Below are 16,587 nucleotides of genomic sequence, written 5' to 3'. Positions count from 1 at the left end.
GGAGGCAGAGGCAGGCAGATCTCTGAGTTCGAGGCCAGCTTGGACTACAGAGCAAGTTCCAGGACAACCAGAATTACACGGAGAAACCCTGTCTCCAACACCACCCCACTCTCCAAAAATGGTGATCAGATAAAGGAATGGTAAGATATGTGGCACTTTATATGCAATGGACTGGCAAAATCAGAAAGTTCAGCAACACCAAATGCTGGTGAGGGTACAGAAAGAGAAGCCCCAGGAAGGAGGCCAGTTCCATTTGGAAGAAAAACCTAGAAAACCAGAAAAAACCTGTATAACCCATAGTCCCATCCTGGACAAGGATGTCAGAAAACCATCCTAGAAAACGATATTTGCTATGGCCTGAAATACAGGTCCAAGGAGCTGGAGGCTCAGACATCCTCCATTTAAGGCAATGTGGCAGTAAAATTCATCTGATGTCATTATGGGGCACTCCATAGCAACCAAAGATCTAGAAGGCACCAGCACAGCTAGATAATCACTCATGAGTGAAGACTGAATGTCTATTGCATAACATCATGTCGGTACAGAAAAAAGTATACACACTCAGAGACATATCTTATAATGACATTCATACTCAAAGACATAAACACATTAAATGGATGCTCACAGGAGGGAGAGCAGGAAGGAGGGAGGGTCACAAAGCTAGAGACAATCTAAGTGCAAGAGCTGTGTGTGTGCTTGGGCGTGGCTTGAACGTAGATGCCGGGAGGTATGTACCAGTCATTGGCTGGCGTCCTAAAAGAATATCCATATACCATCACCCCACTAGTCTACCAGGTCCTCCGCTTCAGTCTGTGTCCTCATGTGTCTACTTCCCTGTGAAACGAGGCTCCCCATCTGGGGATGCACCTCCAGCAATCTTTATTCCCAGGCCCCAAGTGAGAATTGGAGTAACCGTTGGCCCCAGTGGGGCACCTAAATGCAACTTTCATTGAGTTCAACTACTCAATATGTGCAAAGTTTCGGAGAGCAGATATTTGATGAAGCAAAGGGCAGTAGTGGAGGGGAATGGTAGGGAGCTGAGATCCCTTCTCCGTGTCCCTGGGGCTACTACACACTGCACAAGCGAGTGCACACAGCCACGGGCAACCCAGGGCTGCCACAGCCACAGGACTACCAAGTAGTCAACTGCTTGAGCCCGAGACCAACAAGAGACAGGTCAAAGGTCTTAGTTTTACCTCAACTTCATAAATTCTTAGCAAGTGCAAGCCATTTTTTTTTTTTTAAAAAAGGACTGTGACCCGTGAAGGGAAAGAGAGAAAATTAGCCTTAAGCACACTAGTCAGAAAGACCCACTGTTTCTAAATTGTTTTCCCGAATTTTTATATGAATCGTGTACACATACATATTTACGAAAGTAGTTCCTACTAATGCATACATTTAGTTAGCTTCCCCCGCCCCTAACTAATCATTTAGACCCATATTAAGGAAGACCTTACTATATGACCTTCATCGAAATGAATCATGTTTTTTGATACTGCTGACCTGATTGTTTGGAATTACTATAGTTCGTGTCACTAGCATAAGTAAAATCAACACACACACACACACACACACACACACACACACACACACACACACACACACACACACACACAATTTGTTTGCTCTGGACAAATACTTTTTTTCCACGCCAAACGCAGATGTGCAATTCCCAGGCCAAAGAGAATGAACTTGGGCTTTGCTCCCCATTTCCAAGTTGGCCTTCTAAAAAGTTTGATTGATTCCTTTGGTGATTGTTTTTAATAACATCCCGCTGCCACCGATGACGTGGTCAGAGAATTCCACGTAACTTAGAACCTGGGGATCCCTCAGTGTAGCCCTGGGGACCCCCTTCCTTAGGAACGTGCAGGGCTCTCACGGTGCTTCAGAAAGGAAGGCAAGGGACCCGGCACTGTGCCGGGACCACCGAGCTGGGACAGCTGACTTCCCTGCGGGTCCGGTTGCAGTTGGGCCTGCCCGGGGCGTAGGCGGGCGGCCCGGGGCGGGGCAGCTCGGCCGGTCCCTCCCCTGCAGCCGCGTCCCCGCTGGTCCTGCCGACGTGGCGGGGCGGGACCCGGGGCTCCCGCGCGCACTCGGCGGCCAAGCGGTAAGAGCCCGGGGCGCCTTCTCCCCATCCCCTTCCCGGGCGGGCGGGGACCCGAGCACCGCGACCCCGGTCCTCTGTGGGTCGTGAGAAGCCGTCGGCGGAGACGTGGTCCCGAGAAACCAGCCAGCTTGGGGACGAAGGTCGGGGGAGGCGCGGGCGGCGCGGCCGAGGGCCCTGCGTGGGTGCGGGCGTGTGAGTGTGTGTGTGTGAGTGTGTGTCGCTCGGTGTCCACGCTCATGCACACACCCACACGCCCGCACGCCGGGTCTGCACCCTCGTCCCGCCTGGAGCTCCGCGGAGCCGGCTGCCGGAGTCTTGGCACCAGCCAGTCTGAAAAGTTTCCCCAAGTGTACCAAGTCCGGGGCGAGCGCGGTAGGGTCTTCCCAGGGCAAGGCACTGAGAGATCCGGTCCCTGCAAGGCAAAGGCCTCCATCCCTAGAGTGTGCCTGCCCCACACCTCATCCTCGGAAAACCAAGCTCAGGCCCTGGTCTCCATCCTGGTCCATCACCCCTCCCCGGCGTGATCCCCCGGCATGCCTGCTCTCCTGCCCAAGCAACACCGGAGGCTAGAACCGCCTGGATTCCCCCGCTTGGGTTCCCTCTTCCCCACCCCTAAATACAGCCCCTCTACCTAGCCAGCTTGTCTTTTCTGAGGAATCTGGTGAGTATCTGCCAGTCAGCGCCCGGATTCCACCGGCTTTTCTTAAAGGAGCCCTCTCTGGGCCATACCAACAGTTTCCACCCTAAACCTCTTGATTGAAGCAGACAGCTTTTAAAATCATTATGCCTTGAACTCCTCCGTGGCACACCACAGCCCAAGCCAAGGGTCATTCTGAGAGGCCTCTCCCCAAGTTCCCTGACTTCCTAGAGGCTCCTTCCTCCCCAACCCATATTCCTAAACTCTCTCCTTCATTTCTGCTATTAATGCTGAGACGTTCTGATTAACTTCTTACATTGAAATCTGTCAGCGAAGGAATGAAACTCTAAGGATGGAATCTGAAGCACCAGCGAGCCAGTGCAGAAGGAATTTGAAGGGGGGTAGGGGGGCCTTCCTGAGTCTCAGGGATTCAGATGTGTGAGTAGCTATTTCTTCCATCAGACTAGGCTTATGTGAAGCATCGTCTCTTTCAAGTCAGTATCAAACGCGATATATTTCGGTTCAGTAAAGATTTGTGGGTCGGAATGAAGCAAGGTCCTGTGGGTCACAGGCCTGAAGGATGATACAGAAGAGACTTCTAAAGGCAATAGAGAAGTCGGTGAAAGCCTCGGCACGGGAACAGTTCGTTGTTTGGAGGGTGTGGAGTAGACAAAGACCATTTTCAAAGTTAAGGGTGACACTGGATGTTGAGTAGCTAAGGGCCTGGGAATTAGTCGTGACATCAGTGGAGGTTCAGGAGCAGTGTGAGTAGCGAGGACCGGTGTGGGAAGGCAGAAAGTATAAGAAGTGTGTTGAGTTGCAAGAGACAGGGTGGCCTTGGATCATGAAGGGCCACCGAACATCCCTAATATTGATTTATTTACATGTGTATGGGCATACATGTGTCTGTGAGCCGTGTACATGCAGTGCCCATAGGCCAGAAAAGGGCGTTGGATCCCCTGGGGCTGTAGTTACAGAGGGTTTTGAGCTGCATTGTGGGTGCTGGAAATCCAACCTTCCTGGGTCCTCTGGAAGAGAAGCCAGTGCTCTTAACCACTGAGCCATCTCTCCGGCTTGGTTTTGTTTTGTTTTTGTTTTTTTGTTTTTTTTTGTTTGTTTGTTTGTTTGTTTTTTTTGAGACAGAGAAACCCTGTAGTTTTGGTGCCTTTCCTGGATCTCACTCTGTAGACCAGGCTGGCCTTGAACTCACAGAGATCCACCTGGCTTCTGCCTCCTGAGTGCTGGGATTAAAGGCGTGCACCACCACCGCCCGGCCCAACTTAGTTTTCAAACAAAACAAATACAGGTTTCTCCCATGCGGGACAGGTCTGGGAGCCTCTCCTCTGCAGGTTTACTCTGTCCTTCTCCAAGCCTCACTTTTGTAAAGTAAGGGAGGGGATCTGGGACAGAGCATCATGTTACCACATTTGCATCTCATCCAGTGAGGCCATTTAAAAAGTAAGTCACTACATTTTCACCACATTTTAATACCAAGAAAAGCATGAATGCTAAATGGCACGATGAAGGCGGAGCTTTTACTTTGAATAAATTTAGATTTATGAAATCCTTGAAACCCTGTCCTGATGTTTCCAAGCATCCAGGACTTGGGAACAAAGTTTCCAGATCGGGCTTCACAGAGGAGGGAGCAGGAAGCCAGGGAGAATGAGCAAACTTCTTGTTTGCCTGCAAAGAGACACTGCAGCCAGACCCACAGGCCATTATTGCTTAGCCCTCTCCACTTCAGAGTCTACCTCACTGTTCCTCCATGCAGCCACACACATCTAGTCTCAGCCACACAGATGTGCATTCTGACTGTCTAGGCTCATTTCCGGGCCTAGGTATTTGCACATATTCCTGCCAGCCTGAATACTTACGCCAAAGCTGTGGTCAAGATTCTCCCTTAACGCTAGTTCAGGGGTGTTGTTTATCTATTAGGCTATTTTTCATAGTTCTCTTTCCATTTTCCCTTCCTTCTGTTAATATGATTTTCATTTTCCATTGCTAGGAATCAAACCCGGTGCCTTGTGCGTGTTGGGTAAGCAGTCTCCCACTGAGCCACACTCCATCCCTCGATGGCTTTTTAACAGTTTTGTTTTAGCCCCTGACACATTTCTCATTTCTGAAACGCCGCCCCCATGGCCTCTGCACTTACGGGGGTGCTGTGATGTGGCTGCTGTGATGGGCCTAGGAGCATTTTTGGTGATGCATAAATTTGCTCCTGAAAAACTAACTTCTTCCCACCCTACAAAGGCTTCATTATGCGTCCCTCTTCCTCTCCTTGGAGCTTCCTGAAGCAGCCTCCTTGTTTGTGTGGGTCAAAGCCATGGAGGACATGGCTGCAGCGATCAGCTTACCACACCAAAATCAGAAGAGACTCCCAATTGTGCAGATAGGAAGTGATGCACCTATCCCGGACGGGTGGCGCTCACTACAGCTGAGTCCTGTGGGCTACACCAGTCCCTGCTCAGAAACAGCTGTCCGTTCAGAGCACAGTTTCTGGTGGTGACAGACAGAAGGGCACAGTCTTAAAACAGATGACATGTCCCCCCGTCACAGTATTGTCTAGAACCAGTGACAGTCTATCTGAATGGACAGACAGAGGGCTTGGGATGTCGCTCAGTTGGTAGAGTGCCTGCCTAGTATGCATGAAGTGCCATCCACTCTGTCCACTGTAAAAACAGATGTATTGGTGAAGGCCTGTAATCTTACACTCTCGAGGTGACAGCAGGAGAGTCAAAGGGTCAGGGTTATCCTTGGCTACATAGCAAGACCAGGCTAGGCTAAATGATATCCTCTCTTTAAAAAAAAAAAAAAAAGCAAAACAGGAAGAAAAGGTGAAAAAGATTGTTTTGTTAGATAATAGAGAAAGAAAACAGAAATAAATTAATGTAAATAAATAAATAGATAAATAAAAGCCAATTAGGAATATAATTAGATGTTAAAATAGGGCTCATCCTTGTAACTATTTCAGCCTTTCTGAAGTATAGGCATTCTGTAAATTCATTTTAACAACCCCCACTGAACTTGAGGATTATTCTTTGCCTATTTCCGAAGGGCTGGTTTTTGTTGGTTGAATACAACACGGACACCAGGAGACCTTTAATTGCAGCGGTTTTTCTGTACTTGAGAACTAATCAAAGGCACTTTGGCCACCAGAGGTAGCTGAGGGCTGGGCTCCTGTCCTCTGCTGCTTCCCTACAAGACTGGCGTTCCCATGATGTCCTCCTGGGCTTCTGCTGGATGCTTACGTGTATGCTAGCACGCTTGGTTGCTCCACCGGTTCCTGTAAGCCTGTGGTCCTAGTTCATCATCCTTTTAGGTCTCTGTTCTGGAGACAGGGCTGGACCACTGCTCAGCTAGCCTCAGGCTTCAGAGTTCTGTAGTCGGCTAGAAAAGAAGTCTTGCAGGAGCTCTTGAAAGAAACCCACCACGGGCTGCTGGTTTGACTTAATTTTAGGCCCTGGGCATGGAAGGACAGGGGACACCCATGCATTATTTCTGCCCGGAGCATATGTCTTAAGGACTTGCTATGTCATGTGGAAATGGGTTTCTACATTTATGCAGTTTGGCATACCCTAAAACATACCTCCAAGGGGATGGTAGCTGAGACCTCTCAAAGGTAAAATACCCAGTGATAAACTTTGAATGCCTACTAAAGACCTCTGGATATTATGTCCCTAGATAGAGCAATATAGGTATTAGCCAGTCACTCAGGATATAAATTAAATTAGATTAAATTAAAATTCATTAACACGCACGTAGGTCATATGGCATATGTCACAGTATGTTAGAATATTTGTAAGTGTTGTAATAACATAAATAAGACAAATCACAGAAGTAGTCATTGTGGTTTTCATTTGCCCATTGATGTTTATCATAGCCACATTTGTTCTCATATTCCTGCTTACAGAAAAGTTAAAATTGCTGTACATGGTGATACACACCTTTAATCTCAGCACTTGGGAGGCAGAAGCAGGTAGATCTCTGTGAGTTTGAAGCCAGTCTGATCTACATGGTGAGTTCTAGGCCAGTCTACAAAATAAGACCCTGTCTCAAAAAGAAAAGAAGAAGGAAAAAAGGCTAAAGAAAAGTAAAATAGATTGGTGCTTCTTAAATGGTCCAGACTAATAATAAGGATGTTCAAGTTAGTTTACAAAGAAATTAAAGTATCAGATAAGATAAAGCTGGCTGTAGTTGAAAAATAAAATAAAACAAACAAAAAATCAGAGATAAAAATGATGCGGATGTGCTGTTTTTTCTTGAAAGATTGTCTCTGGAAGATCGGGCATGCAGGACACAAGAGTAAGAAAGAGAAGTCTTTAGGTCCCCAGTCTAGGGCTGTATGGCATTCTCTATGCCAGTTTTTAGGTCCCCAGTCTAGGGCTGTATGGCCTTCTCTGTGCCAGTCTTTAGGTCCCCGGTCTAGGGCTGTATGGCCTTCTCTGTGCCAGTCTTTAGGTCCCCGGTCTAGGGCTGTATGGCGTTCTCTATGCCAGTTTTTAGGTCCCCGGTCTAGGGCTGTATGGCCTTCTCTGTGCCAGTCTTTAGGTCCCCGGTCTAGGGCTGTATGGTGTTCTCTGTGCCAGGCTTTAGGTCCCCAGTCTAGGGCTGTATGGCGTGCTCTGTGCCAGGCTTTAGGTCCCCGGTCTAGGGCTGTATGGCGTGCTCTGTGCCAGGCTGGACAGGAAGTATTTGCATCTCGGTTGCTTTATAACCACATGGTTGGTGTTACATCTGCAGTGATTTGCCATTGTAGAGAAGCAGTAACTGCATGTGAACAGAAAGGTTCATCTGTGTTCAATAAAATTTTATTTACCCAAGCAGGGCAGGGCGAAGGGCAAGATTTGAGCAGCAAGCTGTACTTTGCCAGCCTCTTACCCTAGGCCAGACCCAACTCATGAAGTTTTCTTTTCTTTTCTTTTCTTTTCTTTTTTGTGTTTTGTTTTTGTTGTTGTTGTTTGTTTGTTTTTTGTTTTTCCAGACAGAGTTTCTCTGTGTAGCTTTGCACCTTTCCTGGAACTCACTTAGTAGCCCAGGCTGGCTTTGAACTCACAGAGATCCACCTGGCTCTGCCTCCCGAGTGCTGGGATTAAAGGCGTGCGCCACCACCGCCCCGGCCAGAGTTTTCATTATCAGCTTCTAAATGACAATAGCTTTCCCCTGCTGGCCAGTCTGTTCTAGCTTGCTCCTGTGACCCAACACAACAGCCCCCTCTCAGCACGGTGGCCTTGAATCATCTTTACTGTTTTAGGAAGGTTTGGAATGGATGCCTTGGCCTCTCACAGCCAACTCTGGCTGCCTTAGACTTCACATACCAGCTAGAGCAAAGTGAATAATCTTTGCCTTTCTCATCTGTAGACTCACTTACAGGAGTTTTGAAGTTCCAGTGCATACTTTGGTTTAAAAAGAGATATTCTAATCTAATTTTAGAGTTTATATTTAAAATTAAGTTTTCTTCCAAGGCTCATGGGCTCGCAGCTTAGTCCCTGTCTTAGGGAGGTGGGAACTTCAGAAGTGGGGCCCATTAGAAGGAATTCCAGTCACTGGGAGTATGCCCTTGAAGGAGAGAGAGAGAGACCTCAGTTCTTCTATTTTGTTTCCTGACTATGAAATGAGAGGTTCTGGCCACAAAGTGACATCCATTCTGGATATGATGTGTGACTTGGCTCAGAAGTTATGGGCTAAAGAAACATAGACCAAACCCTCCCAAGATCTGAGTCAAAATAAAACTTTCGTCTTCATAGGTTGATTATCTCAGGAATTTGTTATAGAGACAGACCACATCTGAGACGTGAAGGAACATCTCATCATAGAGTCATTTAAAACCACCTGCCGAAAGCACGCAGGCATTCTCCACACAATCTTAAGTGTTGAGAATATTTCTTCAGCTTCCTAATTTATGTAGAAAACACATGTGTAAATTATTTTAAAAAAAAATCAAGATCCCTGTCTTCACTGAATTTACAGTATAAGAACAATACCTCAAGTAACCTTAATCAGATAATTGTAATTGTCTGAGATGAGGTAGAAGCAAAGCACTCTGGGAATTCAGAAGAAACATTGCATCTAGTTGGGAGCCACAAAGAATGAAGGATGTGATCATTTTACCTGGATCTTAAATATATATATATATGCAAAACAATGTATTGTTATAGAGAATACAAAACAATGTATTGTCATAGAGAATAAGTACTTAACAGACTTCTTATCTGATCAATCAGCCATTACCAAAGCCGGTAGAGTCACGCATGCCATCATAGACATTGCTTTGCCTATGCTGCACAGTTTGGTAACTGCATGCACAGCTCACCTGGCCTTTGGTGAGTCAATGCTGCCTTGGCAACCAGGCTACTCTGGGCCCAGTTAAACTCATTACATTTAATTCGTTCCAACTGAGTGGCAGTGTCTTCAACCCTGAGATTTGGTAAAAGGAGAAGAGCCCTGTCGAATGTGCTGGCCCCTCTCTCCATTCTGTGTCTGACCGTGTTAGTGAAGGGCATGGCTCTGGCCCTCCCACTGTGGAGGATTCGGTTTTAATCGCCAGCTGCAGTCTGTTGTGAACGTGTCTGCAGACGGTAGCGTCTCATTTCATGTTTGGAAAGGAACAGTGGGAGCCAGTCCTCATGGGATCAGAGCGTGAGGCCTCCGATAGCAGCAGGAGTGTATGGCTGCCCCTCAGTGGAGCAAGGAATGGGGAGTCTCTGAGATGTAGGCAGGAAAGCCATATAATTAGACTCAAGAGGCAAGGAATGTGGATTTGGGGAATGGCCAAAGGGGAGAAGGGAACCCAAAGTGGGAAATCATGAGCAGGTTCAGGTTGAGGAACTGAAAATGAGTAAGTAGGAAAACAGCCGTGGCTTCTGAACACCAAAGGCTCTGATGGGGTTCAATCTCAAGGTCAGACATTTCTCAAACTGTGATTCTGTCATTTACTGAAGGGATGTCCTCTAAGCCTCAGTCTTCTGATCTGCAAAATGGAGCTTACCGTATCTCACTCACAGAAGGCAATACATTTGCATAGCCTGGCTACTGTAAGCAAATCATAGCTGTGGATGTTTTATATTCTCTTTTAATTTAAAATTTTAATTTCAGGATTTTATGCACTTGTATGTTATTTACATCACTTCCAACCCCGTCATCCCTTCCAACTCCTCCCATGATTCCCATTCCCTCTAAATTCATGACCTCTTCTTAATGATTATTACATACCTATGTACAAATATGTGTAAATATGCTGGATACAACCTGCTGAATCCATTTAGTGCTGCTCATATGAAAGAAAAATGTCCTATTTATTTATTTTCATTCATTCATTCATTTGTTGTGTGGAGGGGTTCCCACTTGAAGTAATTCTCTTGTGGAGCCAGAGGACCACTCACAGGAGCAGGCTCTCTCTTTCCACCGTGTGGGTCTGGGATCAAACTCAGGTGGTTACCAAAGCCGTTCTTCATTCTTTTCATTCTTATTATTTAGTTTTTGTTTTCTTTTGTTTCCTTTTTTGAGGCATAGTCTCTCCCTCGGTAGGCCAGGCTGGTCTCAAAAATCATTTTCCAGATCAAGAAACTGAGGCAAAAAGGGCACACGTTCAGGAAGTGATAGAATGGAAGTTTGACCTGGAGACCGAGTCACATCAGAGCCTCCTTCCAACAGACTCCACAACTCATACAACACACATTTACACTCTTACGGTTTAGAGGTCCGGCATCAGACATGGATTTCCCCTGAGCTTAGATCAAGATGGTGGCTGGGCTGTTCCTCCTAGACCCTGGAAGGGAAGAATGGTTCCTTGCCCTCTTCAGCCTCTGGTAGCTGCCTCAGTCCTTGGCCCCTCTCTTTAGTCTCAAAGTACATCACTTCAGCCTGTCATCATGTCACCTTCTTCTCTGCATGTCACTCTGCTTCTCCATCATGTCCAACCCTCTTCTCTTCACTCTGACGAGGACACATGTGACTATGAGGAACACTCATCATGACTATGAGTGACTACAGTTAGGGCCACTCAGGGAAATGAAGGCAGCCTTCCCATGCCAAGATCCTCAGTAGCAACCAGAGTTCTTATTGCCATGTAAGACAGCACTCAACAAGGACCAGGGATAGCGGATAGATATCTTTATAAGCCATTATTCTGGCTATGCAAGGTCACATAGAGTTCCTACGAAGAAAGCTTACCCCCACTTGGCATGATTGAATTGAATGGATTGTTGCCAACACAAGTGTTTGTGATTCCTTTGACAGATATTAAAATGTCTGATGATGCCAGTGACATCATAGCCAATGACGTCAGAGAAGATGCTGCTGAGATGCCCCCTAGTGACTCCCCAGCTGAAGATGCAGAAGTGCAGTGTGGTCCGGCCACAGTGGCTTCAAATGAGCCGGTGCCAGCTGACCACACAGGAGAGCAGTATGAGATCACAGCTGCATGTGTGGAGTCTGTCCCTACAGGGCTTCTAGAGCAGTCGGAGGCCAGTGCTGCGGAGGAGAACCCCCTCAACGGAGAGGTGACTGAGGACACGCTGGCTGAGTGCATTGATTCCGTCAGCCTCGAGGGAGATCCCGGATCTGACATACCTCTGAAAGAGCAGGGTGATGCGGTAAGAGTCGCCATCTTTGAGCCCAAGCTCTCCCTGACACCCAGTCTCTGGCTGCTCGCTGTTGCTAACAACACAATGTCACAGAGTGGATAAGTTATCAATAAGAGAGGTTTATTCTGATTTACAGCTCTCCACCAGGGTTGAGGGGTTATATAAGATGATGGCCTTCTCGGTGGCAGTGTCCCATTGTAACTCAAAGCATCACTTGGCAAAAGATACACCTTGCCAACCGGCTGTTAGAGCTGCTCCATTCCCAGGATAACCCAGGGATGGATTGAGCCCAGGAATGAGTTTATCCATTTATGATGGCAGAGCCCTGATCGCCTGTGTTTGTTTGTTTGCTTTGAGCGCTGGGAACCAACCTTGGGATCTAATTCTAGGCATGTTCTCTACCAATAATCTACATCTTCTAGCTAGTTCTATCCCATGGAAATTAGATTCCAATGTAAAAAGGGGACTTCAGAACAATACTCTGAAGTGATACCATATTCAGCCCACCAAGCACAGCACTATATGCCAGACTCTGGCACTGAGACTTGAGAGTTCAAAATGTGCTGTGGCACTGCGTGTGTCCTTAAAGCACGCTGCATGATGGGAAGGAAGACATTCAGAAGAGGAATTTGTGGGTCTGATATTTGTATTTTGTTAAGAATCACGATAGCCATTACTTACTGGACATAGCCTGTTTACCAGGAGCTCTGGTGGCCACCTGATGAGCTGTGCGGTTCACTCCATGCTATAGTTCAAAGCTAGGTATTTCTGACTCCAGCTGATAGGTGAGGCACCTAAGCTCAAAGATGACAAGCAGCTTATCCTGGGCTGCTCAGTGGGTAACGAAAGATATTATAGCTTTAGCCTTAATAATTCCAGATGACAAGGACCAGGAGCCGCTAGATAACCCCTGGAATTCTGCTGCATAACTAAAAATCTACTGTGGAGACCCTCAGCATTTAGATCACACATTTATCATCATTGGTCACCTTACTGGGAACCAGAAGCAGAGCTCACTTGGTGCCCATCCCCTTAGGGCCTGCACTTGTCCCTCTGCAGGATAAGCTAGGCCAGAGTAACCCTGTGGGTACCTTTTATTTGTAGGGAGTTTTTGAGACAAGATTTTGCCATGTTCCCCAGACTGGCTTCCAGTCCTTCCATCTTAGCCTCCTGAGTGCTGAGATTATAGACATTCCTCGTGTTACAACAACATGCCATCTAAGCTTGGTTTCCTGGTGCCTTCCCCTCCAAGCATGGCACAGAACAGGGGGCATTTAGCATTGTAGAAGATGAGCTGCTTGGGTGGTCTAGAATGATGGTGTCTGAGAGGGTCGGGGTCCAGCTCTCACCAAGGACTAGCCTTGTTAATCTCAAGGTGTGCACCTCAAGTCACTTAGAAGTGACTGAGTGGAATGTTCTGAGGATAGACATGAAACAGGGAACCAAGATGTCTGGCCATTCATTTACCAGTGTGTTATTAACAGTGTGGTCGAAAAACATCAGTTCTCTTGGTCTCAATTTTTTCTCTATAAAATGAAGACTTTTCACAGGAAGACTTTGGTGATCACTCCCCATGTTTTATGACTTGTGTTCAAGGAGTGGTTTCTCTTTATCTTCCTCAAAGGTTTGACTCTCAGATCTGCTCAAAGGTAGTATGAGCTTTGAGATGGGGGAGGGTTTGGTTTCCTATCACTGGAAACATTCAACCTTTGGTATTGTAACAGGCTGCCAACAGGGTTCTCTCTCAAGAGCCACATAATCATCAAATTACAAAAACAAACAAACAAAACACACAGAACAATCTCGGTGTCTTAACAATTTTGTGTTGGGTTGCATTCATAGCTATCCTGGTACAGAGTGGACAGGCCTGGAGTTCTAACACAAGCTAAATGGTCATTCTGTGGGGATGGTGTGGAGGACACTTGAGAATCAGGTGGGCATTTGGATCAGATATGGAACATATACACTAAAGTTTATCTCTTCTGAGAGGTTACGTAAAGGCCTTTGAAGCCAGCCGTGACCTCCTAAATAAAGGACCACAGACTCCCAGACCAGAGGCTCTCAACTCTAACCGAGCATCCCAGCCACTGGGGATGCTTACAACATCCTTACTCCTGAGCCCCGCCCTAACGGAGTCTGATTCATGGATGGGGCTCTGACACATGCCTTTTAAGGAGCCTTAGATATATCTCATGCTTGTCTAGGGATAAAAATAATTGTTGCAGGCCAAAGAACCTTGAGCAAACATTTAATGCCTCCTTGAGTAGGTGATCTCTTAGGGCCACTTCAGCTCTAAAATTCTGTGGTGCTAACCCAGTGCTTTGAAAGCATCTGAAGAGGATTGGGTGTTGGGCACAGCGATAGAGCATTTGACTAGCATGGACATGGTCCTAGACTGGGATCCTCAGCATCACAAAAATGAAACTAAAGATAACATCATTTGGAGAGAGCAAGCCAATTCATCCTTTCAGTGCTAGGTAGCTTTTGAAAGTTAGTTTTTAAATAACTATAACATGCCCAAAAATAAGGGTGGGACACACCTAAGCTCCAAGCTGGTAAATTGTATACTATTAAGTATGTACAACTGGAGATCCTGTTATTCACCCAGAATAGAGCAAAAGAGGGAAGAGTGGAGACTCAAGGTAAGTCTTCCTAATTCTGAACCCATCCTACATACTTGTTTCTACTGCAAGAAAGAGGTTTGAAACTGTAGTAGTACTGCTGACAGACATGTACATGGTGAGGACATAGCTCAGCAGGCAGAGGCTTGCCTAGCATGCTTGAAGCTCCGGAGTCAACCCTAGTGTCAGATGAAACTGGTAAACTCAGCAGGATGAAGAAGCAGGAGGACCAAGTTCAAGGTCATCCTGAACTATAGTGAGGCCAGCCTAGGCAAGATGTGACCATGTCAAAATAATAACAATAATAATAGCAATAGCAATAATAATAATGATAATAATGTAGGTACAGTTTAAAAAAACACATCATTGGTTAGGAAAGATTTGAAGAAATCACACCAAACCACTTAAAAGAAATTCCTCCGGGGCTGGAGAGATGGTGTGGCAGTTAAGAACACTTGTTGCTCTTGCAGAGGACCCAGGTTCAGTTCCTAGCACCCACATAGTGTAACTCCAGATGCAGGGGATATGATGCCTCTTCAGATCTCTTCTGGCACCAGACTGAAGCATCTCCCAGGTACCAGGTCCACACTTGGTGCACACACCCACATGCAGACAAAATACTTATACATATAAAATAAAACTTTTTTAAAAAAGTCAAATTTCTCATTTAAAAAGTGGCTCTACTAATTCAGAATCCATGTACTGATGAATAAATTATGCATTCCAACTTCAGACTTCTGATAATATAATAGGATCATTTGTGAAAATAACAGTTAAGAGACACCATTGTGCTCCTACTATATCTGCCTTTACAAGCGGCTTGAACAAATGGAGTAAAATGAGATGAAACTTGCTTTGAACATACCTTATAAAGCTCTACTGTACAGGAGCAGAGCTGAATGGCAACAAATATCCCACCCTTCACACACACACACACACACACACACACACACACACACACACACACGCCCCTCCCTGATGGCATCGCATGAACTTTGGAAATGTGTGCATTCCTTCAAAGAAAGCATCCCACAGATACCTAGATGACTGTGTGGAAGCTGTCTGTAGCCCATCGCTCTGGGTCTGAGGCTGTGCATGTATCTGTGGGGCATCAAGAGCTTAGACAGAACCGAGGAATGAGGGAATGTTTGTGTGCATGTTGGTTGCCAGAAGGACAGAAAACAGAGAGGGTCTGGAGGTCAGTCCCAGGTCAGATTTTCTCTTCTTTATTTTTGAGAATTTCATATATGTACACAATGAAATATAATCACGTCCACTCCCATTTCCACCTCTCTAACACCCCCATTTCTCCCAAGTTTCCTGTCCCCACTTCATAAATTTTAAATAACTTACTGAGTTAGTTTTGTCCATTTGTTCACGGGTGTGGAGCCGCCCACTGAAGCATGGGAAGTCTATCAGAGGCTGCACCCTCAAAAAAGAATGATTAGCAACCTCCAGCAACTATTCATGACTAATGGGACTTCAGCAAGTGGTGGGGCCTGGAGACCTTCTACCCCATCTGTGCCAGAATTTTGGCTGGCTTGATCTTGTACAGGTAATCATAGCTGCTCTGCACCCATGATTGTATTAACCATATCTCATGTCCAGAAGATAGCACCCCTCAAAACTCTTCATAGTTAAGTTCTTACACTCTTTCTGCCTCTCAGATGTCCCCCAAGCCTTGGGGCTGATGGGGTTAATATAGAGGGATCATTTAGGGTGGTACACTGAGTCTCTTCCTCAGCACTTTGACCAGTTACATCTCTCTCTATCCACTACTGTCCACTGCAAAGAGACGCTTCTCTCCCCATGGTTGAGGGACTACAGGTGAAATCAGGGTTGGAAGGGATGGGCTAAGGCCAAAGAAAGCAAGGTATGATATAGAAGCCTACTATCTCAAAATCAACTTAAAAAGGAAAGTGGAAGGATAGTAGAACACATGTGAAATGGAGGAAGGTGGGAAACAACTTTAAAGAATTAAGTAAGGATGGGAGTCAGGGAATGGGGGAGAGGAAAGGGTGGTGGTGGGTTAGGGAAAGCTAAGGATCTATTAAAAAGCTTGATTTGTAAGCTAATTTCAAAATACAACTTAATAAAAAAGAGTTTCAACAGAATTTTACCCTGTATAGCTGGACAATGTTGCTCCCAGAAGACAGGTTATTGAATGAATATCACAGTTGAAGGCAGGCCCCTGAGCTATGCAAAACAATACAGGCTATTATGTTACCATTGTCCTTGGCTGTCCATCACCATCACTACATGGTATGACTCTACTGCTGAAGACACCACCCACTTTTTGGCTGGAGAACGTAGAGAAATCGATCTCAGACTTATTGGAGAAACTTCTTTCCCATTGGCCAACTTTCGTAGTATTGGAAGTTACTATGCAAGCTGTTGGGGAAAGACGACATCAGTTGTCTTACTCAGCACTGCACCCTGATTGCTGCAGTCCTGACCTGGCAGGCCAGATGTACTGCTGGTGCATGAGTGGCATGGGAGTAACCCGAGTAACCAACCACTCTGTGATTTGCTATGAGGCCTGCTCCACAGGAAAGAATTTCAAGTTTGGTACTGTAGGCTACTGGCTTGGGCAGTCATAGGCTCTAAGGTAGAACTTGCTGTTATTTTGGTAAATGGTCA

General features: G+C 46.2%; 1 protein-coding gene across 1 annotated transcript in view; it reads left to right on the top strand.

Moving 5' to 3' along the window:
* Positions 1 to 2,067: 2,067 nt before the first annotated feature.
* Positions 2,068 to 16,587, top strand: part of Fam114a1 (family with sequence similarity 114 member A1) — a 66,800-nt gene continuing 52,280 nt past the window's right edge. Inside the window, exons 1-2 of the mRNA XM_036200994.1 lie at positions 2,068 to 2,107; positions 10,980 to 11,335. Of these exons, the coding sequence (XP_036056887.1) occupies positions 10,988 to 11,335 (348 nt within the window). The 5' untranslated portion in view covers positions 2,068 to 2,107; positions 10,980 to 10,987. The remainder of the gene's footprint in view (positions 2,108 to 10,979; positions 11,336 to 16,587) is intronic.

This window comes from Onychomys torridus, chromosome 10 (genome assembly GCF_903995425.1).
Source record: "Onychomys torridus chromosome 10, mOncTor1.1, whole genome shotgun sequence".
In the NCBI taxonomy this organism is placed as follows: Eukaryota; Metazoa; Chordata; class Mammalia; order Rodentia; family Cricetidae; genus Onychomys; species Onychomys torridus.
The sequence above is the reverse complement of the archived record's forward strand: the minus strand, read 5'-3'. Positions and strand labels throughout refer to the sequence as shown.